General features: G+C 37.8%; 2 protein-coding genes across 11 annotated transcripts in view; one reads left to right on the top strand and one right to left on the bottom strand.

The window, feature by feature from the left end:
- LOC106052510 (glycoprotein 3-alpha-L-fucosyltransferase A-like) overlaps nt 1–25,984 on the top strand; it is a 133,313-nt gene that overhangs the window by 50,142 nt on the left and 57,187 nt on the right. Inside the window, exon 1 of one of the 10 annotated variants that reach the window (XM_056044928.1) lies at nt 210–669. The exons of 7 other annotated variants lie outside the window; for them this stretch is intronic. The gene's annotated coding sequence lies outside the window, so the exon portion shown is untranslated. 2 more of the 10 variants (XM_056044925.1, XM_056044926.1) reach the window with 2 other exon arrangements.
- LOC129928527 (uncharacterized) lies at nt 33–19,578 on the bottom strand. The gene is made up of 2 exons (XM_056043153.1): nt 18,592–19,578; nt 33–83 (listed from the first exon to the last, which is right to left on the bottom strand). Exons 1-2 carry the CDS (start codon nt 19,576–19,578, stop codon nt 33–35), a joined length of 1,038 nt encoding a protein of 345 aa, XP_055899128.1.

Here is a 25,984-nt window from a genome sequence, read left to right as displayed (position 1 = left end):
TAGAATTCATCCATGAGGATGGAGGGTTGTGTTTATTGTCTTAGTGCTAACGTGCCAATGGTCAGTCCATACTCCTTGCAGGCCTGCAAGACAAAACGAGACAAAAAAGTTTGGGAACCTCTAATCTAGGATTCATTCACGCCCGCTCCCATCCCTCGTCGTATTGCGTGAGGTTTGGACTAGGAAGTAAATGATCAACTCGGAAGTGAACATCCGAAACATGGAAAACAAACAATGAGCTTTTTGTTTTATTTACCCGTAAGATAACATACTGGAACATTTCTGTTGTAATGGGATCTACTGTAAGATAACATACTGGAACATTTCTGTTGTAATGAGATCTACTGTAAGATAACATACTGGAACATTTCTGTTGTAATGGGATCTACTGTAAGATAACATACTGGAACATTTCTGTTGTAATGAGATCTACTGTAAGATAACATACTGGAACATCTCTGTTGTAATGAGATCTACTGTAAGATAACATACTGGAACATTTCTGTTGTAATGGGATCTACTGTAAGATAACATACTGGAACATTTCTGTTGTAATGGGATCTACTGTAAGATAACATACTGGAACATTTCTGTTGTAATGGGATCTACTGTAAGATAACATACTGGAACATTTCTGTTGTAATGGGATCTACTGTAAGATGACGTGATGTAAGGTGAACTTCTTTAAGATGATCTGCTTTAGTGTGACCTACTGTAAGGTAACGTGATGTAAGGTGACCTTCTCTAAGATGATCTGTTTTAGTGTGACCTACTGTAAGTTGACCTGATGTCAGATGACCTACTCTAAGGTGACCTACTGTAAGTTGACCTGATGTCAGATGACTTACTCTAAGGTGACCTACTGTAAGTTGACCTGATGTCAGATGACCTACTCTAAGGCGATCTGTTGTAATGGGACTTACCGTAAGTTGACCTACTGTAAGCTAATCTGTAATGTGACCTACTCTAAGGTGACCTGCTTTAAGATGAACTACTGTAAGGCTAGCTCTTATTTATTTTAAAGTTTATCTGACATAAAGCTAGACTGTCATCTAGCAGAATCTAGCACACTAACTTGCCATTCACCCACATTTCGTGTAATGTCAAAAAAGCCTCGAGAAATCCTTGTTACTCACACACACACACACACATACTCATTAGGACATCACCAGAAATAGTGCTGCTTTCAAAATCAATAAGTTTTGTCTTCTTTTTTACTCAGAACTTGTTTTAGATCGCCCCCCCTCCTCGTTTTTTTTTTTATCTTTATTTTATTTTCGAGAAAGATAGAATATTCGTTTGAACACTAACCACAATAATAACTATTTCTCTAATGTCTTAGTAATCAGAGCGGGCCATAGCGTGCAGTCGTACACCGGTTCATGATCAAAGATAGTATATATATAATTTGATTACATTTACTTTGTGCAGTAAGTCCTCCAAGCATTTATAAATTTGTTGGAAAATCCCCCCCCCCAGATAATGTTTATAATTTTCTGCAAATGGACCAAGCAGTTTCATCTATTTCATAGCTTTTAAAAATATACTAGTGTATTGTTTTAGACAGGTCGAGTTCATTTAAAACAATAATGTCTGGCCTCAAGACTGCCTGATGAAAATGCTGTATATGTGTGTGTGTGTGTGTCTGCGTGCATATATATATATATATATATATATATATATATATATATATATATATATATATATATATATATATATATATATATATATATTTGAAAAAAATTATTACTTTTCTTGTATTTTAACGTATATTATTAATTTTTAGTAGTTAAAAGTTAGGCAATCAACTACAGAGTACCGGCACCTCATCACTGAGTACTGGTTCCTATTTCTTTTTTAACAAAAATAAAACAACACTGGCATATATATACATGTATAAGTAGTATGGTTACCCTTTCAGACATTGCAATCTCTATATATAGGGCAGATAATGTGTTATCTGTTTCTATGAAGTCATTTATTGAGGGTGCCATGTGGCCAGCACACAGACCAACCTCTTTTACTTTTCCCCAACAAATGTCTGGTACTCATTATAGTTGGGTGGACTCAGGGCGCCATAAAAATCCCGCATTTCAAAATGCTATTGTTTACTGGGGTCTGAACACAAGACCACTTAGAACGTAAGCCAAGCGCTTTAAGTCATCCACCGACGGTACACTAGAAACCATAACCCAAATATATGTAAACAAAAATACATACAAGCAATTTAAAAAAAAAACAACAAATACTGATGAGGAGACAGTTTTATGGACGTGACACTACTGTCACCAGTATTGTATACCGTCTACACCAATGACATTAGGAGCCAATCAGCTGATACTCTCATCATAACATTGGCTAACGACACGGCAATCATCGGCCTTATTGCAGGGGATTAACATCTGTACCGTTCAACAATGAACCCTATTTACCAATGGTGTAGAGACAAATGTCTAATTTTAAATGTTCAGAAAACTAAAGAAATGCTAAAAGATTATAGGAAACATAAAGACCATCTTGCTAAAATTCAGATAAACAACCAAACCGTAGACCTAGGTACAATTATCAACAACAAACTATAACGGAGTGAACACCGTCACAACTTTACTCTTTAATATATTAGAATATTTAACAAAATTAACATAGACAAAACAATAATTAAACTTTTTTATACAGCAACCATCAGCAGTCTAATTAACTTTGCTATCACCTGCTGGTATGGTAATATTTCACTGGTACAAAGACATAGACTAAATAGACTAATTAAAAAGCATCGAATATTACTCGAAACACAGCTACCATGTCTTGAAGAGCTTTTCCAAGAATGATGCCTTTCCAAATCACTCACGATTCTTAAAGACAACCTGCACCCATTAAACCACTGTTACATCAGATCTGAACGAAGTGGTCGTCTCCTTTACGTTAGGCCAGTTCGGACTAAAACAAAAAGATTTTTTAAAAACTCCTTTATCCCACTTTCGGTCAGAGTCTTACAAGGTCATTTGTCGTCATCCAGAAGTTCATAGAAGTCTAATTCATAAGGCGCTAGTTGTGAGTGTGTATGTGTTTTCGTGTGTGAATGTTGTTCGTATTTGCATCTACATAGTTATTGTTGTAGTAGTTACCCTTGGGCTGGTCACTTGTAGTTAAACTGAATGTCCATGATTGGACCACTACAAATGGTCTTTTTTTTTCTTCATGTCTAAACAAGGGAGCGACGAACAGGGAACTGTGAAACATTTCTAGCTTGTAGTGAGAATAAACGTTTATTATTTTAAACTTGTTTAGTATTCACTTTAAGTTGGATCACGACACACAGTAACCTCATTTTCTTTCCTCTTACTTCTGAAGTATTTTCACATACAAATAAATGGATGCGAAGAAACCAACTTGACTATATATCAAGATCTGTAACAGAAAATTCTAGCTGGCGAATGACATTTTGTTAGTTGGCAGACATTTGTTATCTTTGTGGTAGCTGATATGTACTAAGTATGGCAGACATTTTGTTTGTGGTAGCTGATATGTACTAAGTATGGCAGACATTTGTTATCATTGTGGTAGCTGATATGTACTAAGTATGGCAGACATTTGTTATCTTTGTGGTAGCTGATATGTACTAAGTATGGCAGGCATTTGTTATCTTTGTGGTAGCTGATATGTACTAAGTATGGCAGGCATTTGTTATCTTTGTGGTAGCTGATATGTACTAAGTATGGCAGACATTTGTTATCTTTGTGGTAGCTGATATGTACTAAGTAGTTCCAAACATCGATCAGCAACTTGTTTGCTAGTTAATGATTCATAGGAACCGCAGAAACCTGCTCAATCGGCAGCTTAAATGGAAACTCCGATGGTTTTGACAATTTTTTATATAATATGTGTTTTGATTTACAGAAAATGAATAAATTCATTTTATCTTATTTTCAATAATAACTTAGTTGTTGATGTTTTTTCTGACGTCATTTTTCTGCACATCCAAAACGGTCAGTTTTCACGTTTCTGTTTGACGTCATAAATACCTATTAATTTAATCTAGTGACTTACTGTATAACGGAAAACCATACAGTTAAGTTTACATTATATTAAAAGAAATAGATCTTGGTCTAGATCTAGATCTTGTAGGTAAAGAAAAAATACGCGTTAAGAGAAGATCTACATGTTTGACTAACCATAGTAGTATGTATTTTCTCGCCCGGCCACTCAACACACCACTCAACACACCACTCAACACACAACAAACACTATCGTTTGGTTGTCTTACACTGACCCGTTTGTCTGAATCAGACACACGATCTATTTACTTTTTGGGACAGGGAGGGTTTTATATGAAAATATTACTATCTTAAGGACTCCGTTTTTATATAGCAATAATTTAATGTCTAATGTATTAAATATAAATGTTTCTAAGCATTTCAATAAAAATGGTAAAATTTTTATTATTACAACTTTTTACGCAGAATTTAAATATGTCAATAACTCCAATTTGAAGAACCCTTGGAATTTACCTTAAAGTAATAGTGCGCCTTAATTTATGCCTAGCTTATTTGAACAAGTATAATATAATTTGTTCAATGCCTACTTTATGTTCACATCAAATCGGTATCGAGTCTGGTCGGATCAATCGTCATAGCAGGCCTGAACACTGACCTGTGACGTGGCAACGAGCTCCAACTGTCCATAGGTTGCCACGTCATAGGACAGTGCTCTGGCCTACTATGGTTATTGGTCTCGATGTGATGCGATCGGATCGTCGTTGAAAAGAAAAAAATTGACCAGTACAAGGATCTAACCCACGACATTCGCGTTAGAAGGTCAACGCGCCGTCAACTTTTGCTGCCAGTTTCAGGAAGTTCAAGACTTGGACTTATACAACCACCTTCCACCCACCTCTATGTAGAGAGTGTACGTCTGTAGGAATTCGATAAGAAGAATGAAAATAATCCGAATGTTGCTTTCAAAATGTCAATGTCATTGCTTTCAAAATGTCAATGTCATGTACTTACTAATTTGATCACTCTAAGACACTCGTTCCCTTTTTGTTGTCCCCAATCGTCTGCTATTACTTTGTCCCAGAGCGAGGCTGGAGGATTGAACTATTTGATAACCAGATAGAATGTTTCGACTTGATCCCCCCTCGGGCCTTGAATACATCTCATTGTAGAAATAGTGTTATATTTTGTGTGACTCTTTGATCTTATCAGTAGACTTCTTTCCAGATGTCGTTATTGAAAGGAAAGATGACAGCAGCAGTAAGGAAACAAGATCGAGTTGCTACAGGGGCGTAGGAAGTAGAGATTGGGTGGGAGGTCGTTTTAACGTGACATTTGTATGGTGATAGCATGATTACGAATGAAAAAAAATTAATTAATCATAGAATCTCAATTTTTATTTTCACCGACATTGAAACAAAGTTATGACAATAATTTTAAGTTCGTTCAAATATTTTCTCTGACTGTTCTATATATATATATATATATATATATTTATGACTACCTAGAATATTTTTACAAAAGATATATTAGAAAAATTACTTTTAAAAAGTCAACGAAGACACATTTATATATATATATATATATATATATATATATATATATATATATATATATATATATATATATATATTTATTTATTTATATAAAGAGAGAGAGAGAGATAGGGGGGAAAGGGAGATTGTAGAGACGGATTCATGTGTCGAGAAACGCATTGGTGTCTTAACTCTTAAGTAACACACACACACATACAGAGAGAGAGAGAGAGAGGGTTTTGGGTCATACATTAAGTTTTACTTTAAAATTTCTAAGGAACTAAAAAACGTACAACTTACAACTTACTTAAGTACGTCCCATTCAGTTATTTCTAAGACTCGATGTCTGATTTAGGATGGATGTCTTAACCAAAGGGGGTCGCCACTAGTGAAAGTTTGATTTAACACTGATCTAGTCAACGTTTTGAGAAGCACTGGTCTAGGAATTCGTCACTAATCAACGTTTGAGAAGCACTGGTCTACTGTTTAAAGTTTGAGAAGCACTGTTCTACTGTTCAAAGTTTGAGAAGCACTGGTCTACTGTTTAAAGTTTGAGAAGCACTGGTCTACTGTTCAAAGTTTGAGAAGCGCTGGTCTACTGTTTAAAGTTTGAGAAGCGCTGGTCTACTGTTCAAAGTTTGAGAAGCATTGGTCTACTGTTCAAAGTTTGAGAAGCATTGGTCTACTGTTCAAAGTTTGAGAAACATTGGTCTACTGTTCAAAGTTTGAGAAGCATTGGTCTACTGTTCAAAGTTTGAGAAGCATTGTTCTACTGTTTAAAATTTGAGAAGCATTGGTCTACTGTTCAAAGTTTGAGAAGCGCTGGTCTACTGTTCAAAGTTTGAGAAGCATTGGTCTACTGTTCAAAGTTTGAGAAGCATTGTTCTACTGTTTAAAATTTGAGAAGCATTGGTCTACTGTTCAAAGTTTGAGAAGCACTGGTCTACTGTTCAAAGTTTGAGAAGCACTGGTCTACTGTTTAAAGTTTGAGAAGCGCTGGTCTACTGTTCAAAGTTTGAGAAGCATTGGTCTACTGTTCAAAGTTTGAGAAGCATTGGTCTACTGTTCAAAGTTTGAGAAGCATTGTTCTACTGTTTAAAATTTGAGAAGCATTGGTCTACTGTTCAAAGTTTGAGAAGCGCTGGTCTACTGTTCAAAGTTTGAGAAGCATGGGTCTACTGTTTAAAGTTTGAGAAGCACGGGTCTACTGTTCAAAGTTTGAGAAGCACTGGTCTACTGTTCAAAGTTTGAGAAGCACTGGTCTACTGTTCAAAGTTTGAGAAGCACTGGTCTACTGTTCAAAGTTTGAGAAGCACTGGTCTACTGTTCAAAGTTTGAGAAGCATTGGTCTACTGTTTAAAGTTTGAGAAGCACTGGTCTACTGTTAAAAGTTTGAGAAGCACTGGTCTACTGTTCAAAGTTTGAGTAGCATTGGTCTACTGTTCAAAGTTTGAGAAGCACGGGTCTACTGTTCAAAGTTTGAGAAGCGCTGGTCTACTGTTCAAAGTTTGAGAAGCGCTGGTCTACTGTTCAAAGTTTGAGAAGCGCTGGTCTACTGTTCAAAGTTTGAGAAGCGCTGGTCTACTGTTCAAAGTTTGAGAAGCGCTGGTCTACTGTTCAAAGTTTGAGAAGCACTGGTCTACTGTTCAAAGTTTGAGAAGCACTGGTCTACTGTTCAAAGTTTGAGAAGCATTGGTCTACTGTTAAAAGTTTGAGAAGCACTGGTCTACTGTTCAAAGTTTGAGAAGCGCTGGTCTACTGTTCAAAGTTTGAGAAGCGCTGGTCTACTGTTCAAAGTTTGAGAAGCGCTGGTCTACTGTTCAAAGTTTGAGAAGCACTCGTCTACTGTTCAAAGTTTGAGAAGCGCTGGTCTACTGTTCAAAGTTTGAGAAGCGCTGGTCTACTGTTCAAAGTTTGAGAAGCGCTGGTCTACTGTTCAAAGTTTGAGAAGCACTGGTCTACTGTTCAAAGTTTGAGAAGCGCTGGTCTACTGTTCAAAGTTTGAGAAGCACTGGTCTACTGTTCAAAGTTTGAGAAGCGCTGGTCTACTGTTTAGTTTCTATTTCTACAAACATCCTGGTGTGAGTGATCACAGATTATGGAACTGCTAGACTGTGTGTACACATAATTGTGTGTGTATGTACTATAGGGTATGTGTAAAAATAATTGTGTGTGTATGCGTAGACATAAATTGTGTGTGTATGTGTAGACATAATTGTTTGTGTGTATGCGTAGACATAATTGTGTGTGTATGTGTATGCACTATAGAGTCTAGAGCAGTGGTTCCCAAACTTTTTTGTCTCGTAGACCCCTTGGCATGTTTTCTAATTTTCGGTAGACCCCCTACTCAACTTGCAAATTTTTTGCAAATTCATCAACATTATTTTTAAACAAACTTCTAACTGTAGTGCGTTGAAGAGTGAAATTGTAATTTAAAACTACACATCTACGGATATAATGTTTTATATACGAATCTGTTTTTCTATGAATTAGTCTTTCTAACATTAAATATTAATTAATTAATTAATGAATATGCCTTAAGTATCATTGTAAAAGGTTTCGCAAAAAGCAGTTGCTCGTGTATTTCTTGATCTTTCATGTGTGGCTCAAATATTAAATCTGCGGAACTGTTTTCATTAACAGGAGAGGGGCAAAGGCGAGTAACTGGAGCCTAAACCAGGTCTCGTGGGTCAACCTTAAGGAAATATAAAGAAACTGTGACAATTCGCGCCATGTATCCCTGGGCCGTCCCTTTTTCTTCTTTGCTTGTGGTTTCCAGGCTAGGGCTTGTTATGCTTGATGCATGCTGGCGAAGGGTGTGACCTATCCATCTCCAGCGTCTCTGAAGGATATCTACTTCAATGGGCTGCTGCTTTGTTCTTTGCCACAGTTCCTCATTCGAGATCTTGTCTGGCCTGCGGATTATAAGAATCTTCCTCAGGCAGCTATTGTTGAATACCTGGATTTTTTTTCATGGTGGTGATGGTGGTTCTCCAGGTCTCTGCTCCATAAAGTAGTATCGGCTTAACAATGGTGTTATATAGCCTAATCTTGGTGGTGGTGCTTTTTTCCCTAGATCCCCAGGTGTTCTTAAGCTGATGGAAGGCTGCTCGAGCTTTACCATGGCACCGCGATTTGGAAGCAGATGCCAAGCAGATGGGCAAGACGTGGGGACAGTTGGAAAGTCTCGGCCAGAACCGAGATGCCTGGAGAAAGCTGGTTAGTGACCTATGCCCAGAAAGGACCACAGGCATAGATGAGATGAGATAAGATGGTGACCATTAGACAGTTTTTAGCACACAGCGCTACACCTTGTCAGACCAAGCTGTATTTCTATCTTTTGCAAAGATTTACATAAGAAGCTTTTAATTTTATAACTCATGCCACCGAAGCGACCTTAAACTATATTGTAGGTTTTTGTAAAAAGGCTGGTACAATCAATGTTTGACTTTTGCTGTTTTCCGTATTTTGCTATAAGTAAAGAAATCTTGAAAGACTCCCACAAACCAAAATCATCTCTATATGATTTCGAACAGAGAATTTGTGGGTCTATTCTGAACTTTGAGTGTTCAAAAGTTGTTCAAATCTTAATTATTGTCAGGGTGGCATGGTCTCAGATGATCCTTCAGCGTAACTGGTCTCATATCGTCATAAAAGAGTCACTGCGTGTTTAACAAGGAAGGAATGAATCCCAATTTTAAATAATTAATGCTTTACTGTCTACATTTCTTTTTTTTTTCTAAATATTAGTTACATGTAGACAAAATTAAGCTATTTAAATAAGTATTGACATTGAATACAACAATGTTTCGTTTCAATAGCAGGATAAATATTGAAAGGATTAACTCGGGTACAAATCATAGATTAGTGTATGAAATAATTACATTAATGGAATGTGAAAATTAAGTAACGACCTGCTTAAATGAAATCTATTATCGTAGACCCCCGTGGACATCTCATAGACCCCCAATTTATTTTTTTACTTTCGTAGACCCCTTGGAGGTCTTCGTAGACCCCTGGGGGTCTATATAGACCACTTTGGGAATCACTGGTCTAGAGTCTAGTTTAATTAATAAGATCTTAAACTGCCTTAAGCTGTTGAAGTACGAACACAAGCCACTCAATGAAAAACAAGCCATAGTCAATGTCAACTAAAAGAGGAATCCATTTACAACAAAAATATTCTGTAAAGTGTCAAATGACGCCATAACTTTCAAGCGAAGTTGATAACCGTCTGGCCAGGGCCAGTAGTGCCTTTGGACGCCTTCAGGCGAGAGTTTGGCGGAACAAATCGCTCCGCCTGCCTACAAAAATAAATGTCTACCAGGCGGTGGTTCTCTCAACCCTTCTATAAGGCTCTGAGACATGGACACTATACAGAAAACAACTAAGACTTCTTGAGCTTAGATGCTTGCGCTCCATCATGGACATACGGTGGCAAGACCGTACTACAAACTTCGATGTCTTTACGCCGGTATGGACAGTATAGAGGGGCTTCTTATGGTCCGGCAGTTACGCTGGGTAGGGCACGTATCCCGAATGGGTGACGAACGTATGCCAAAGGCAGTCTTTTTTTGGTGAGCTAAAAGGTGGTCGACGTAACAGAGGCGCCCCACGGAAACGCTTCAAAGACCAGCTTAGGCATCAACTTTCCTTGGCTGACATAAAAGAGAGCACCTGGTTGTATGCGGCCTCAGAAGGACACAGCTGGAGGTCACTCACGAAGGCCGCGGGATACACATTTGAGGCCAAAAGAAAATCTGCTGCCGAGAACAAACGCAGACGGCGAAAAGAAAATCTAAATCGACCACCTGCGGACAATGGTTATGCTTGCCCTGGATGTGGCAAAATATGTAGATCACAGCTGGGGCTGCGCAGCCACGGGAAATACTGCACTCCTCGCTAATCTTCGGACTCGAAGACAAGACTTAGTATTCTGCAATACTTAAGTGACAATTCTCTTTCTTTAGCAGAAGTGAAATCAAATGACTAGAAAAATCTTTCAACGAAATAAAATCAACAGGAACTAAGCTGCAAAAGTAATTCTTGATTTCGACGAAATAAAATCAACAGGAACTAAGCTGCAAAAGTAATTCTTGATTTCGACGAAATAAAATCAACAGGAACTAAGCTGCAAAAGTAAATCTTGATTTTATTTCATCAGTTTCCTACTTTTCTTAAAAGAAAAACTTTGCACAGATTTAAAACATCGAGCCTGGTTGTGTGGTTTGCACGCTGGACTGTCGATCGGACTTGTCGATGGTCTCGGGTTCAAACCCTGCCCGCTCCCATCTCCCGTCGTCCTGCGGGAGGTTTGGACTAGGAAGTAAATTATAATCAACTCTGAAGGAACATCCGAAATATAAAGCATATTAACTATTTGATACTAACATGATTAAACTTTGATTTTCATTTTTATCTTAAGTCAGTTCAAAAAGCCATTTTGAAAAAAAAAAGACCCTTCCTTTTTTTTAATGTCATGCAGACGCAGATTGAAACTGTTCACACTACATTTGTTTTGCAAGGAAAAGTTGTAATATTTAAATTTATTTTCAGTTGGCAGGCAAAACCCCGATTCAAGCCGCCAATACCCATCATTTTTGCTATAGTTTTATTCATGCAATAACTCCACAAAGTCTGTCGCTCCAAATGTTTCTCATTATAAAACTCCAATAAACATTTCCCTTCTGAATGTATTTACTTCTAGTGGTTAAAGACGTGCGGACTAGGGGTGAAGACGTTGATCAAGTTATTAATATCAGATTCAAGAAAACGTCATCTGACTTCTATTGCTCAACCATTGGCTACTGCCTTTCTTAGAGGGAATTTGTAGAGCCAGAATGTCGTTATCAATATTGTAACGTTATTCAGACCTGGATCACTTGCTGTATTTTCATATAACTTGGATGAAATCTGTTTGTAACTGTAATAAGAACATCTGTTCACATCTGTTCACCTGACGTTTAATAAGAACATCTGTTTACATCTGTTCACCTGACGTTTAATAAGAAAACAAATTCGCCTGTTACATTTTTTTAAAGACTTAATTTTAACATCGGCTCACATGTGATCGAATGCAATAACTTGAGAATATATTAGCCATCTGGAGTTGGCAACATAAAAACACAACAATTACGTACGTTCATGGGCTTAACCAGGTTGTTGTTTTTTTTCGGAGGGGGTGAGTTGGGGGAATTTAGTCTCCCCCTAGCCAGATGTATCCAAAGGAACGGCAGAGCCGATACAGTTTGGGGTCAGCGGCGTCGCAGGTTCTGCCAGGGTGTAGCACTGGGTGCTGCAAACTGCCTTAGGGTCGCCAGCACCTGATTTACCTAAGGGTTGACTCCCGAAGCCTTTCCCATGATTGGGTATAGCTGCAAGGCAACAGAGGTTTGAATTCAGAGTTTTCCTTCTCCTAGGTGGGTAGCCAGCCATGGCTAACGAGCCCCTCCTGCCGGAAGCTTACTGGTTAAGGCGCCAGTTACTCGCCTTTGAACCTTCTGTTAGTAAGAACAGTTCCGTCGGATTCAATATCTGAGCCACACGTGAAGGCCAGGAGTTGTATATATATATATATATGTATATGTATATATGTGTGTGCGTGCGTGTGTGCGTGCGTGCGTGTGTGAGAGTGTACACGTAATTAATCTTCATTCTATTATGCACGTTTTCGTGCCCTATAATAGACTCTTCCCCACCCCTCCCCTAACCTCAGCCACGCCCATGGATACGTTGGATGGAAAGACAAACAGGTTGGCTTTTAAAAAGGGATTATCAACACGACTAACACGCAGTACTCTTGACCATAATCTTGCTTACTCTCCATGGCTTCAGAAATGTGAAGGATAGTAATAAAAAATATGGTGCTGATGTGTCCGATGCCAGGCTGTATCTGATGACTTATATCTGTGTTTGACAAACCAGTATTTTCTTTCACTTTTGTTACCTAAAGATACGTTCTTTTTAAGATTACTGGAAATGTAATAGAGACCAATTGTTATGGAATATTGTTACTATTTTACAATCTGTTTTTTTCCCTCATATATATATTGTCAATGTGTACCATATCATACCTTTATATCCATGCCAACTACTAGAAATGTGTATCCACGACATAGGTTTGTGTAAACAAATTTCTGGGACATACTATTGTTAGAAACTCACCAGACGTTGGGACGTCGCAGATCATTGTTCAGGCCTCCTATAACGATTATCTTATCTTATCTTATATGATAAAGACGTTACTTCATAAAAGAAGATGATTACGACCTACGCGTCATGCATTTAGTAATGCATATTAACCAATGACCTAAACTCCACCAAATATAATGTATGTGTATGTTTACACGTCTATATTATGGATTTTGGCTATATATATATATATATATATATACACACACACACATACATACATATAATATATATATATATATATATATATATATATATATATATATATATATATATATATATATATATATATATATATATATATATATATATATATATATATATATATATTGTTACCTTTCTCTCTCCTACTCAGGCCTTCTGTAAACACTGCTAAACACAACACAACACATCACCACATCAAGAACTTGACAACAAGGCTCCAAATAATCTGGTACTTTAATAAGGGTCAAATAAAACAGCCAATAGGACACTCAACGCTCTCGGTCTTGAACTGCCGCTTTCTTACACACTGTCTCTGGTCTGCGCAGGCTTATGATCAGATGCCCATAACACGGGCGCTATTCACGTGCAAAGTTGATGCCAGTACTGTCCCTTGCCTTTCAATATTAGCACGCTAAACTGAATTACTGGCCTGTGTCACATATGTCAGCTGATCACACACAGTTAACCCTTTTGCGTCGCGAATAGGGTTATAAATATAAAGCCAAAATTTTTATGTCTAATGTACAAAACAATAATTCCTTCCGCTTAAGCACTTATGAACACATTTTTATGCGTAACTCTTTCGTTCCAATTGGTTGTTTTAGCATATGTTTTCACAGATCTAGTATTCCGGGCAAAATAAACATAGATACCAGTTATTTAAACCTTAGCGTAGCATGGGTATCAGCTTATTACTTGTGCATATACAATTATATATATAAATATATATTAACTAAGACCTGCTGAATGTAAACAATACTTTATTTACCGGAGCAGCACTAATCATTATTTCAAAAACCTTGCTCCGAGGCGTCCTTAGTTACTGACTCAGTCATTGAAAGCGTTCATTAGCCAGCAGCATCTCAGAGAGAGGAAATGTCTCCCTGTCCCCTTGGCACCGCGCTCTTGACCTGGCGTAGGACAGAATCGTGCAGAGAGTTTGATTGTCAGGAGATGGTCACAGACACGTTCACCATTAGAGTTGGGGGGGGGGGGATAGACATTTAGAGGGGGGGGGGGGCTTTTTCTCCTGCATGACTTCTGTGATCAACCCTTAGGACTGACTTACGTCTCAAGTAAATAATGAACTAATGACAGGTTAGGATTATGTACACACAGTCTAGCTAGTCAAGGTGGTTCATTTAGCGAAGTTCATCCCAATACACTCTTCACTTTGTTTACTCTTTCCATTCAAACAAAATGTTCACATTGAATTACAAATGAACATATTGTCAGAACACTGCCAACAAATCAATCATAAAAATGTGTTGCTGTTGGTGCCCCACGCGACAAGAGTTGGCACATTCAATTTTACAATATTAAAATGCACATAAAAGTTTTCGTAAATCTTTTAATAATAACTAGTCGACCGGCGGCGTAGCATACGCCGCTATTTTGCAGGGCATTGGGCCCCGCACTTTCATAGGACCCGCTCTAATTCTAGTTGTATAAATTATTAAATTAAACCATATTATAACAAAACAGATTTCCCACGCCCTCCAGTCGATTTACCAGCAGCTCCTGGAATCACAAAATATACGAAAAAAGTCCTTAAAATATACGGAAATATATAGACAAAAATGTCATTTTAAGGTGGCATTCAATATGGAAAACGCCAATCCCACGCGTGGAATTATGCATCATTCGTAATTGTGTAATCTGGTGAAAGAAGCTTCTCAAACTAATGAAGAATTACTTGAGGTCAACAATTCTCAAAGATAGATTGAAACATTAGGTAATTCTTGCTATTGAGCGTGGTCTATGTAGGAAACAGAATTATTAGGATATACCCGGTAGTGCATGACTTTGCTACACGCAAAGCTCGTAATGTAATTCTGTACGTAGTAAAGAATGAATAAAACAATTTTCTAATACAAACTCTTAAATTTCACTTATTATCCGCTGGGGAGACTATTGAAATAGTGCAAACCTTTAAATACCTTGGTACTATCCTAGACAATACACTAAATTTTACTGCAAATACTGATTATATCAGCAAAAAAGGGCAGCAAAGATTACGTTTACTAAGAAAACTGTCCTCGTTTAATGTTAGCGAAAAGGCCTCGACTATGTTTAATCACGCTCAGATCTGCAATATTTTAAGTTTCAATATCACTGCCTGGTATGGCAATCTGTACATTAAAAATAAAAATAAACTTTATAGAATCCTTAATGTTGCTGGTAAAATCATTGGCAAAAAACAAACCCCATTTGGGCAGTTGTTTGAGACAAAAATCTATAAAAAATGCTAACAAGATCCTCGAAATAAAGAATCACCCTTTGTGTCAGGATTTTGTGATTTTACCATCACAAAAGAGATACAAGACACCGATGGCAAAGACAAACAGACACAAACACTCTTTTGTTCCCCTGGCAATTGAATCATTAAATAAGAACAATCTGGTATAAACTTTGTCACATGTAAATTATGAGTGCGTCTGGTGTGAATGTACACTTTGGTTTCTTATAGTTATAATGTTTTTTGTTTGGTGTAATGCACAAATTGTAAGACAAATTTTCATACGGACAATAAAGATTATTATTATTATTATATATTACATAGTAGATTACTTAGATTAGTTCCTAGTCCAAACCTCCCGCTGGACAAAGTGGGATGGGAGCGGGCAAGGTTTGATACATTTAAACGACAGTTCATCGCGCAGCCAGTCAGCCGTAGTGTGAACACTACTCTTGTTTTCTCGTGGACTATACGCAGAGTGATCTTTCCTTTACTTTTTGTTTAAACTGTTGAGGGAAGAAGAGAATTATAGATATATAGATAATAAATCTTTTTCATGCTATGTGTATCTTGCACACCGGATACACCGAAAAGCTAACTATTTAATTTCTATTTATAGTTATCCAACATAAGTAAGAAGAACTCTCCAATAGATATATACATACACTGAGCAGACTCTATTCTAGAAACGGAAGGGCACATAGTTTGACTACAGTCAAGACGACACTTTAGCATCAGTCAGATTAGCATCACAGTTTCAAGACATGACTCCAGGCATTACGATTCTCCCAATCTTAACCATGTAGTAGGCAGGTCGGGGCACAAATGCTGATCGCCAAATGTTTTATTTCCATCAAATTTTCTAAGCAGAATGAAAAACCAATTAGAATAGACAGATCAGATAGATACACTGTCAAACAAACAGACTGACTGACTGAATGATAAGACTGCATTTATCTCTTTCTGTATCTTTAAGTTGTTGTTGCATTAGCTTGATACAAACTAAAATACTATTCATCTGGCCAGTGTCACGCTGATACAAACTAAAATAATGTTTTTCTGGATAGTCACCATGATACAAACTAAAATTATTTTTTTTGGATAGTCACCCTGATACAAACTAAAATAATGTTTTTCTGGATAGTCACCCTGATACAAACTAAAATAATGTTTTTTTTGATAGTCACCCTGATACAAACTAAAATAATGTTTTTCTGGATAGTCACCCTGATACAAACTAACACAATTTTTTCTGGATAGTCACCCTGATACAAACTAACATAAAGTTTTTCTGGATAGTCACCCTGATACAAACTAACACAATGTTTTTCTGGATAGTCACCCTGATACAAACTAACACAATGTTCCTCTGAACAGTGTCACGTTAATGCAATGTTCCTCTGGTTAGTGTCACGTTGGTACGCAATACAAAGTTTCATTGACTGCTTTTGTTTTCACTCTTGCTTCGAAATTCATGTCAAACATGTCAGCAAATTAGGGTAAACATAAGTCTTGGATAAGGGTAAACATAATGTCTTGGATAAGGGTAAACATAATGTCTTGGATAAGGGTAAACATAATGTCTCGGACTAGGGTAAACATAATGTCTCGGACTAGGGTAAACATAATGTCTTGGACTAGGGTAAACATAATGTCTTGGACTAGGGCAGTGATTCCCAAAGTGGTCTATATGGACCCCCAGGGGTCTACGAAGACCTCCAAGGGGTCCACGAAAGTAAAAAACTAAATTGGGGGTCCATGAGATGCCCACGGGGGTCTACGATAACAGATTTCATTTAAGCACATTTTATGTTCACATTCCACTAATGTAATTATTGCATACACTAATATATGATTTGTATCTTCGTTAATCCTTTAAATATTTATCCTGCTATTCAAATAAAAAATTGTTGTAATCAATTTCAATACTTATTTAAATAGCTTAATTTTGTCTACATGTAACTAATATTTAGAACAAAAAAAAAATGTAGACAGTACAGCATTCATTATTTAAAATTGGGATTCATTCTTTCCTTGTCGAACAAGCCTAAGTGACTTTTTTATGATGATATGAACCAGGTTCGCTGGAAGATCATCTGAGACAATGCTACCCTGACAAAAATAAAGATTTTAAAAACTTTCGAACACTCAAAGTTCAAAATAGACCCACAAAATCATAGTTCGACATCATATAGAGAAGATGATGGTTAGTGAGAGTCTTACAAGATTTCTTTTCTTATAGCAAAATACGGAAAACAGCAAAGGTCAAACATTGATTCTACCAGTCGTTTTACACCAAACTACATCTGTTATTATTAAAAGAATTTCTTTAAGCAACAATACAGTTCAAGGTCGCTTCGGTGGCATGAGTTATAAAATTAAAAGCTTCTTATGTAAATCTTTGCAAAATACATAAATACAGTTTGGTCTGACAAGGTGTAGCGCTGTGTGCTACAAACTATGTAATGGTCACCATCTTATCTCAACTATGCCTGTAGTCCCTTCTGGGCATAGGTTACCAACCAGCTTCCTCCAGGCATCTCGGTTCTGGGCGAATCTCTCCAACTGTCGCCACGTCTTGCCCATCTGCTCCCAGATCGCGGAGACCTGGAGAACCACCATCACCACCGTGAAAAAAATCCATCTATTCATCAATACCTGCCTGATGAAAATTCTTATGATCCGCTGGCCAGACAAGATCTTGAATGAGGAACTGTGGCAAAGAACAAAGCAGCAGCCCACTGAAGTAGATATCCTTCAGAGACGCTGGAGATGGATAGTTCACACCCTTCGCAAGCCTGCATCCAACATAACAAGGCGAGCCCTAACCTGGAACCCCCAAGAAAAGAGAAAGAGGGGACGGCCCAGAAATACATGGCGCTAATGGTCACCGTCTCCTTATATTTTCTTAGTGTTGACCCACGAGACCTTTCCCATGTTTGGGAATAGTAGCAAGGCAGCAGAGGTTTGAATTCAGTTTTCCTTCTGCTAGGTGGGTAGCAAGCCAAGGCAAATGAGCCCTTCCTGCTCGAAGTTCACTGGTTTAGGCTCCAGTTACTCGCCTTTGACCCATCTCCTGTTAATGAAAACAGTTCAGCAGATTCAACTTTTGAACCACACTTGAAAGATCAAGAAATACACGAGAAACTGCTCTTTGCGAAACCTTTTACAATGATACTTAAGGCATAATAATTAATTAAATAATATTTAATGTTGGAAAGACTACTTCATAGAACGACAAATTGGTATATTAAACATAATATCCTAAGTTGTGTAGTTTTAAATTACTTTTTTACTCCTCAACTCACTACAGTTAGAAATTTGTTTAAAAAATGTTGATGAATTTGCAAAAATGTGCAAGTTGAGCAGGGGGTCTACCGAAAACAAGAAAACATGGCAAGGGGTCTACGAGACAAAAAAGTTTGGGAACCACTGGACTAGGGTAAACATAATGTGTTGGACTAGGGTAAACATAATGTGTTGGATTAGGGTAAACATAATGTCTTGGACTAGGGTAAACATAATGTCTTGGACTAGGGTAAACATAATGTCTTGGACTAGGGTAAACATAATGTCTTGGACTAGGGTAAACATAATGTGTTGGACTAGGGTAAACATAATGTGTTGGACTAGAGTAAACATAATGTGTTGGACTAGGGTAAATATAATGTCTTGGACTTGGGTAAACATAATGTCTTGGACTAGGGTAAACATAATGTCTTGGACTAGGGTCAACATAACGTCTTGGACTAGGGTAAAGGTAAACAAAATGTCTTGGACTAGGGTAAACATAATGTCTTGGACTAGGGTAAACATAATGTCTTGGACTAGGGTCAACATAACGTCTTGGACTAGGGTAAACATAATGTCTTGGACTAGGGTAAACATAATGTCTTGGCCTAGGGTAAACATAATGTGTTGGACTAGGGTAAACATAAGGTCTTGGACTAGGGTAAACATAATGTCTTGGACTAGGGTAAACATAATGTCTTGGACTAGGGTAAAAATAATGTCTTGGACTAGGGTAAACATAATGTCTTGGACTAGGGTAAACATAATGTCTTGGACTAGGGTAAACATAATGTCTTGGACTAGGGTAAACATAATGTCTTGGACTAGGGTAAACATAATGTCTTGGACTAGGGTAAACATAATGTGTTGGACTAGGGTAAACATAATGTGTTGGACTAGGGTAAACATAATGTGTTAAACTAGGGTAAACATAATGTGTTGGACTAGGATAAACATAATGTCTCGGACTAGGGTAAACATAATGTCTTGGACTAGGGTAAACATAATGTGTTGGACTAGGGTAAACATAATGTCTTGGACTAGGGTAAACATAATGTCTTGGACTAGGGTCAACATAATGTCTTGGACTAGGGTCAACATATTGTCTTGGACATAAGGTACACATGGTGTATTGTAAGTAAGACTTAGCCACAAATCTGATCCATGTGTTGCCTAGGTCAGAACGATGACGTCTGTCTCTAGAGTTCAAACGTTAGTCCTACACTTAATGTGTTACCGAATGACATGTTCAGGAAACTCTCGGACTTTATGGCATATGAAAGATAAAATAGTGTCTGTCCAAGTAACTTTATTACTGGCAGTACACATGCAAGGTACGTTAGTTTTCAGTTTGTCGTAACAAGACCTCACTAAATTTTTACAAAGTTTATATCGACTCACTCTGTCTGTCTCTCTAGTGGTACAAATTGAATGCTTCTTTGACACCCATTCTCAGATTAATTAGGGATTGTGCACAGCTATTCATTGGTATAGACACGATTGGTATAGAAGACATAAATCAATTTAAAAAATTAGTCAATGAATTATTGGTAATTATTTATTTTTTTATCTCCAATAAGAGAACTAATTTCTATATTATTGAGAGCTATAGCTGTAAGTGCAGAGTTCTCACCCTTAGAAAAGCTTTTTGTTTTTGCTTGTTAGACATTTAGGCAATAAAACCAAGAAGACTTGGTAAGCTCGTGGGGGGGGGGGGGGAAGAAGTAGTGACGGCCCTTGCCTCACAAGTGGGATTGCCTTGTTTCTAGGTGATAACATCAATTCTCACCAATTTATCGACTACATCTTTATTTTTAGCGGCCCCCGAAAGGGGAAAAGACGCTATTAGTTTTGTGTGAAATGTCTGTCCGTCTGTTCGTCCGTCCCGTTTAGATCTCGTAAACTAGAAAAGATATTGAAAATCCAACATCACAATATTTTAGACCATTCAAAGTTCTGATGCAACGGCTACTTTTTTTTTTCCTGAAAGCGAACAATCAAATTTTTAAAATCAGTTATGCAAATAGTTTTTTAAAGAGAAAAAGCTAATTAGTATGCATTATAAGTTAGACCTAACTTAAAACAAATAGTAATCTTATAAACTTTATTTTCTTCATCAATTTTTTTTTTTTGCGGATTTTTTAATTTTTTTTTTTGAGGATTTGAATAAGAGATTGAGCCTTTTCAAAACAATTAAATTATATATAAGACTTCAGTTAGGCCTGGAGAGGCGCGGTAGCTGAGTGGTAAAGCACTTGGCTTCTGAACTGGGAGTCCCGGGTTCGAATCCTGGTGAAGACTGGGATATTCAACTTCGGAATCCTTGGGCGCCCCTGAGTCTACCCAGCTCTAATGGGTACCTGACATTAGTTGGGGAAAAGTAAACGAGGTTGGTCGTTGTGCTGGCTACATGAAACCCTCGTTAACCGTAGGCCACAAAAACAGATGAACTTTACATCATCTGCCCTATAGACCACAAGGTCTGAAAGGGGAACTAGTTAGGCCAGGTTCACATCTAACTTTGCATTAGCTTGCACCTATCCTTTGATCTGCTGCACCATTGGGGCACTACACAAGATCTGTCAATCTTGTTTCTCCATTCTTATCTCTCATTTGTCTTTGATATAATTTCATTCGGATGTTCTTTCTGAAAATATTGAAGCCTGCCTGGGAGGACCACTTAGGGGGCCGATTTTAAGTTTGTGTTTCCACACAAACTGTCTTTGTAACCTTGTTTAGTATTACTTATTTTTTTTTAAATATAATTTCCATCGTATCTTTTGGTAAGTTAGGTCTTGTCGGACAGGGGTTCAGATATTGTAGACTAAGGAAACAGCACACAAGTATTTCATTCACTGGAAGTTGTCTACCCGTGTCCACTAATGTCTAAGTGTTACAGTCTTGTATCTTGGTTTCAAATGTAAAAAAAACAACAAAAAAAAAACATTGAAAGTCTAATGAAAAAAAAAAAAGACTTTTATTTTTCTTAAGACACTAGAAACCAAAAACTCCGCTAGTCACATTCTTGCCTATGAAAATGTTCTGAGATCAAGTCCACTAGGGGTTGAAGCGGCCAACTCAGTGCAGACTTCAGCTCCTAGGAATGATTTTTTCTCCCGTCGGTTCTGTCTGAAGATTCCTAAAAAAATCGAACCCAGTCTGTGTATTTCTTTATATTTCTTTTTTATCACCGCAACGCTCTGTGCATAATTATTGTGTGCACCACTTTTTAGACATTAATAAAACCTTTATACTTTGGGCTAATAAATCAATTATTGATGCGGAATGCGCTACAGTATATTTTGTTTTTAGTATATTCCTGACTTCCTTCAGTCACAAAATGACTTTGAATCATCACATAAAAATGGAGATAAATAATTGGGCATTAGCTATGGAGGAAACGATGTCGCCCACACAACAAGCCCCCCACCCACCCCTCAGTGAAGGGCAAGTGCCAAAACAGTTTGGGATCAGCAGCGTCGCAGGCTCTTCCAGGATGTAGCACCATGTACTGCAATCTGCCTAAAGGTCGCAGGCTCTTCCAGGATGTAGCACCATGTACAGCAATCTGCCTAAAGGTCGCAGGCTTATTTTTCCTCAGCATTAACTCCCGAAACCTTTCCCATGTTTGGGTATAGCTCCAATGCAGCAGAGGTTTGAAATAAGAGTTTCCCTTCCCTAGGTAGCCAGCCAGGGCTAACACGATTCGCCTGCCCGAGGGTTATAGGCTTAGGCGCCAGTTAGTTGCCTTTGCCCCCTCTCCTGTTAGGGATAAAAGTTCCGCCGGACCCAATTTCTGAGCCACAATCTAGGCCAGGAGTTGAACTGGTAGTCAGAAACTGTTTGAGACGCATATCGTTGGAAGCATTTTATAGATAGTGATTATTTTCATTACCACTTCCGGCAGCAACAATCATTCCAATAAACCAATTATTGTAGGCATTGTAAGAAATACAAACATTGGTATACTTAAAAGTTCGCCTGTTTTAGTCTAAGACTATTTATATCGTCTGTTTAACTATTTATATCGTCTGTTTAACTATTTATATCGTCTGTTTAACTATTTATATCGTCTGTTTAACTCCTCGACATATTTAGTCTCTCCCTTTAGCTCTCTCTTTCCGACTTCTTCAAATGTCTGCTTGAGTCATAGACCACAAAGTCAATTCAATTTACGTAGACATTATCTGTAGACTGGGACAGATCTATAATTAGAGACTCACCTCCCTCTAACCCCTACCTCTCAGGATATTGCTCAGGAAAAGTAACTCCTACGAATTCCCTTACAGTGCTTACACGGCAATTCAGATAAAAGAAAAGGAAATCATTTGGCAACCATCTTGGTGGCTTCCCCTCACCCAATTTCCTCTCGGCAGCTCTCTGAAGGACAAAATTGTCCTCATTGTGAATGGTCAACTAACTTACATAATAGACCCTGGTCAACTAACTTACATAATAGACCCTGGTCAACTAACTTACATGATAGACCCTGGTCAACTAACTTACATGATAGACCCTGGTCAACTAACTTACATGATAGACCCTGGTCAACTGACTTACATAACAGATCCTGGTCATTTAACTTAGATATAAGACCCTGGTCAACTAACTTACATAATAGATCATTGTCAAGATTCATTGCTAGTCTAGATTTACTGCTAGCCTAAAGACTGGTCAAGATTCACTGCTAGCCTAGAGACTGGTCAAGATTTACTGCTAGCCTAAAGACTGGTCAAGATTCACTGCTAGCCTAGAGACTGGTCAAGATTTACTGCTAGCCTAAAGACTGGTCAAGATTCACTGCTAGCCTAGAGACTGGTCAAGATTTACTGCTAGCCTAAAGACTGGTCAAGATTCACGGCTAGTCTAGGTCTGTTAAAGAACAGGAGTACAAAAAAGGGAAAAACTACACACGATTTCACAATCCAAACTGTAGCGCAGTTCAGCTATCTGCAAAACAAAATTTATCAATAACTATATTTACAATTGCTTGTTGTGTCAACACAGTAATAACACTTTTTTTTTTATCTCACTATAGTCAGAAGAGTACAGGCAGACTTTGTTTAGATCCGTTACTGTCCAGAGTGTTCTTATCACTAGAAGGTGTCTGCTAGCAGTGTCTTTGATTCACTCTATGTTGACACCAGTAGGATGGCACAAATATTATATAGGCATGTCTCCTTTTTCATACAAATAGGGCCAGACCAATCGTTATAGAAGGCCTCTACACTGAACTTTGACCTCGCCACCTGTGGGCAGCTTAGACCAATAGCTCGTTGCCACGTCGCAGGTCAGTGTTAGAGCCTTCTATAATGATTGGTCTCGGGTAAGGCAATATAAATCATGATAGGAAAAAATAACTCTACGCTGAATGAGACGCGATGTGGAGAGCAACAAAACAACTGAGAGGAATGGACAAAATGGATCAAATGTTTAGTTGGTATCGCCTGAAACAGTTCAACCGTGACTTGGTCTCCCCTGAAACAGTTCAAACGTGACTTCGTATCCCCTGAAACAGTTCAACCGTGACTTGGTATCGCCTGAAACAGTTCAACCGTGACTTGGTATCCCCTGAAACAGTTCAACAGTGACTTGGTATCCCCTGAAACAGTTCAACCGTGACTTGGTATCCCCTGAAACAGTTCAACCGTGACTTGGTATCGCCTGAAACAGTTCAATCGTGACTTGGTATCGCCTGAAACAGTTCAACCGTGACTTGGTATCGCCTGAAACAGTTCAACCGTGACTTGGTATCGCCTGAAACAGTTCAACCGTGACTTGGTATCGCCTGAAACAGTTCAACCGTGACTTGGTATCGCCTGAAACAGTTCAACCGTGACTTGGTATCCCCTGAAACAGTTCAACAGTGACTTGGTATCCCCTGAAACAGTTCAACCATGACTTGGTATCGCCTGAAACAGTTCAACCGTGACTTGGTATCCCCTGAAACAGTTCAACCGTGACTTGGTATCGCCTGAAACAGTTCAACCGTGACTTGGTATCCCCTGAAACAGTTCAACCGTGACTTGGTATCGCCTGAAACAGTTCAACCGTGACTTGGTATCCCCTGAAACAGTTCAACCGTCACCTTCCTAACTTTTACCCCTTCCCCCCCCCCAAAAAAAAAAAAGGTTAAACTATGTCCTTAGTGACCCCTCTAAGTGATCATGGTTTTTACAAATTTCAGTACATTTTAAGATAAGAGCCAAATCTATCGGGTGCATTTCACGTTAAACCCGCCAGACATACTGCAGTGCCATCTGGTGGCTAATTAGCTAGCGCAATCCAAGCTGCCCATCATATTTAGACATCTCAGGTGACGTGCACCAATCTAGTCGACTAATGTAAATGTCACCCACTGGATTTTTGAACGTTGCTGAGAGGTAGCATTGATCTACCGACTCGTTCTTTTGTATTAGGGTTTAGACTCGGCTTGTCTTAAATTTATGTCTATACAAATATTTGTTGAAGAACTGTTTTATTCACAGTTTTATGCATTTTGTTTTGTATTGAATGAGACAGAAAGTCAAAGAAGTGTTTAGTGTTTGTAAAATTGAGTCTATCTCATTGCGAACCAATTGAAACAAAATAAAACTGATTTTTTTTAGATTGTCTAAATGAATAGTTTAAAAAAATTGAACATGTCATCTATTGGCGGAGAAATAAAGCTTTGTTGGTGTCTCCGGTGTAGAAAAGATCCAAAGTGTAAATGATCTAGGTTTCAAAGTGTAAATGATGTAGGTTTCAAAGTGTAAATGATGTAGGTTTCAAACTGTTTTCTATCTGTAACACTGAAAATTAAAACGAATTTTTATTATTTATTTGGCAACAAAGATCTTTCAATATGGCGTCCTTGACATTGGGAGAGATCCAGAAATAAACAGTCAATCTTCATCCTCTGATTTCCTTAAGTTTTTCTTTAGGTTTCCTAGACGGCCTCCACATTTCTCCACAACCTATCCTCTTGTTCTAATTATTGATTAAATCATGTTAACCTGATCTTTAAAAAAAAAAGAGATTACAGTGTTTCCAATTTATCGTGAAATTAATCATTCGCCTTTAATTATGCCTTGTATAGCTATTTCTTGTGTTAGACCTAGCATCCAACATCGCTTGTGTCTGGTGGGATGTGTATCATATTTTAAATGTTTACTATTACTTAAGAGTTTTATATTTTATTCTAATATGCAACTTTATTAAGTTACTATGTTGATGGCTTGGAGTTCAATTAGGTGCCTAGATAAATATATGTCTGTCTGTGAACTGTGTGATCCGATAGTTGCGATACGTTTGTTAATGATTATAATTATAATTTATTATTACTATTTATTATTATTATATTCATTATTATCACTACTATTTTTATTATAATCTTGAGTATGTTGATTATTATTATTAGATTGTATTATTTGTAACTTTGACTACATTTGTAGCACTTTGTGGCTAAACAAATAAAAGTGTTCGGGCGGAGTAACAAAACCGTCTTTCTATCTAGGTAGTTAGCATCTGCACTCGAACAGAGCTGTGGTTGC

Source organism: Biomphalaria glabrata, chromosome 10 (assembly GCF_947242115.1).
Source record: "Biomphalaria glabrata chromosome 10, xgBioGlab47.1, whole genome shotgun sequence".
NCBI lineage: Eukaryota > Metazoa > Mollusca > Gastropoda > Planorbidae > Biomphalaria > Biomphalaria glabrata.
Note: the sequence above shows the minus strand (reverse complement) of the source record. Positions and strands in the feature narration are given on the sequence as shown.

Coding starts and splice junctions, on each gene's coding strand:
- LOC129928527 (XM_056043153.1), bottom strand. CDS start 19,578: ATGTGTACCTTATGTCCAAGACAATATGTTGACCCTAGTCCAAGACAT. Junction 84..18,591: donor ATGTTTACCCTAGTCCAGTG/GTTCCCAAACTT, acceptor TTTGTCTTGCAG/GCCTGCAAGGAGTATGGACT.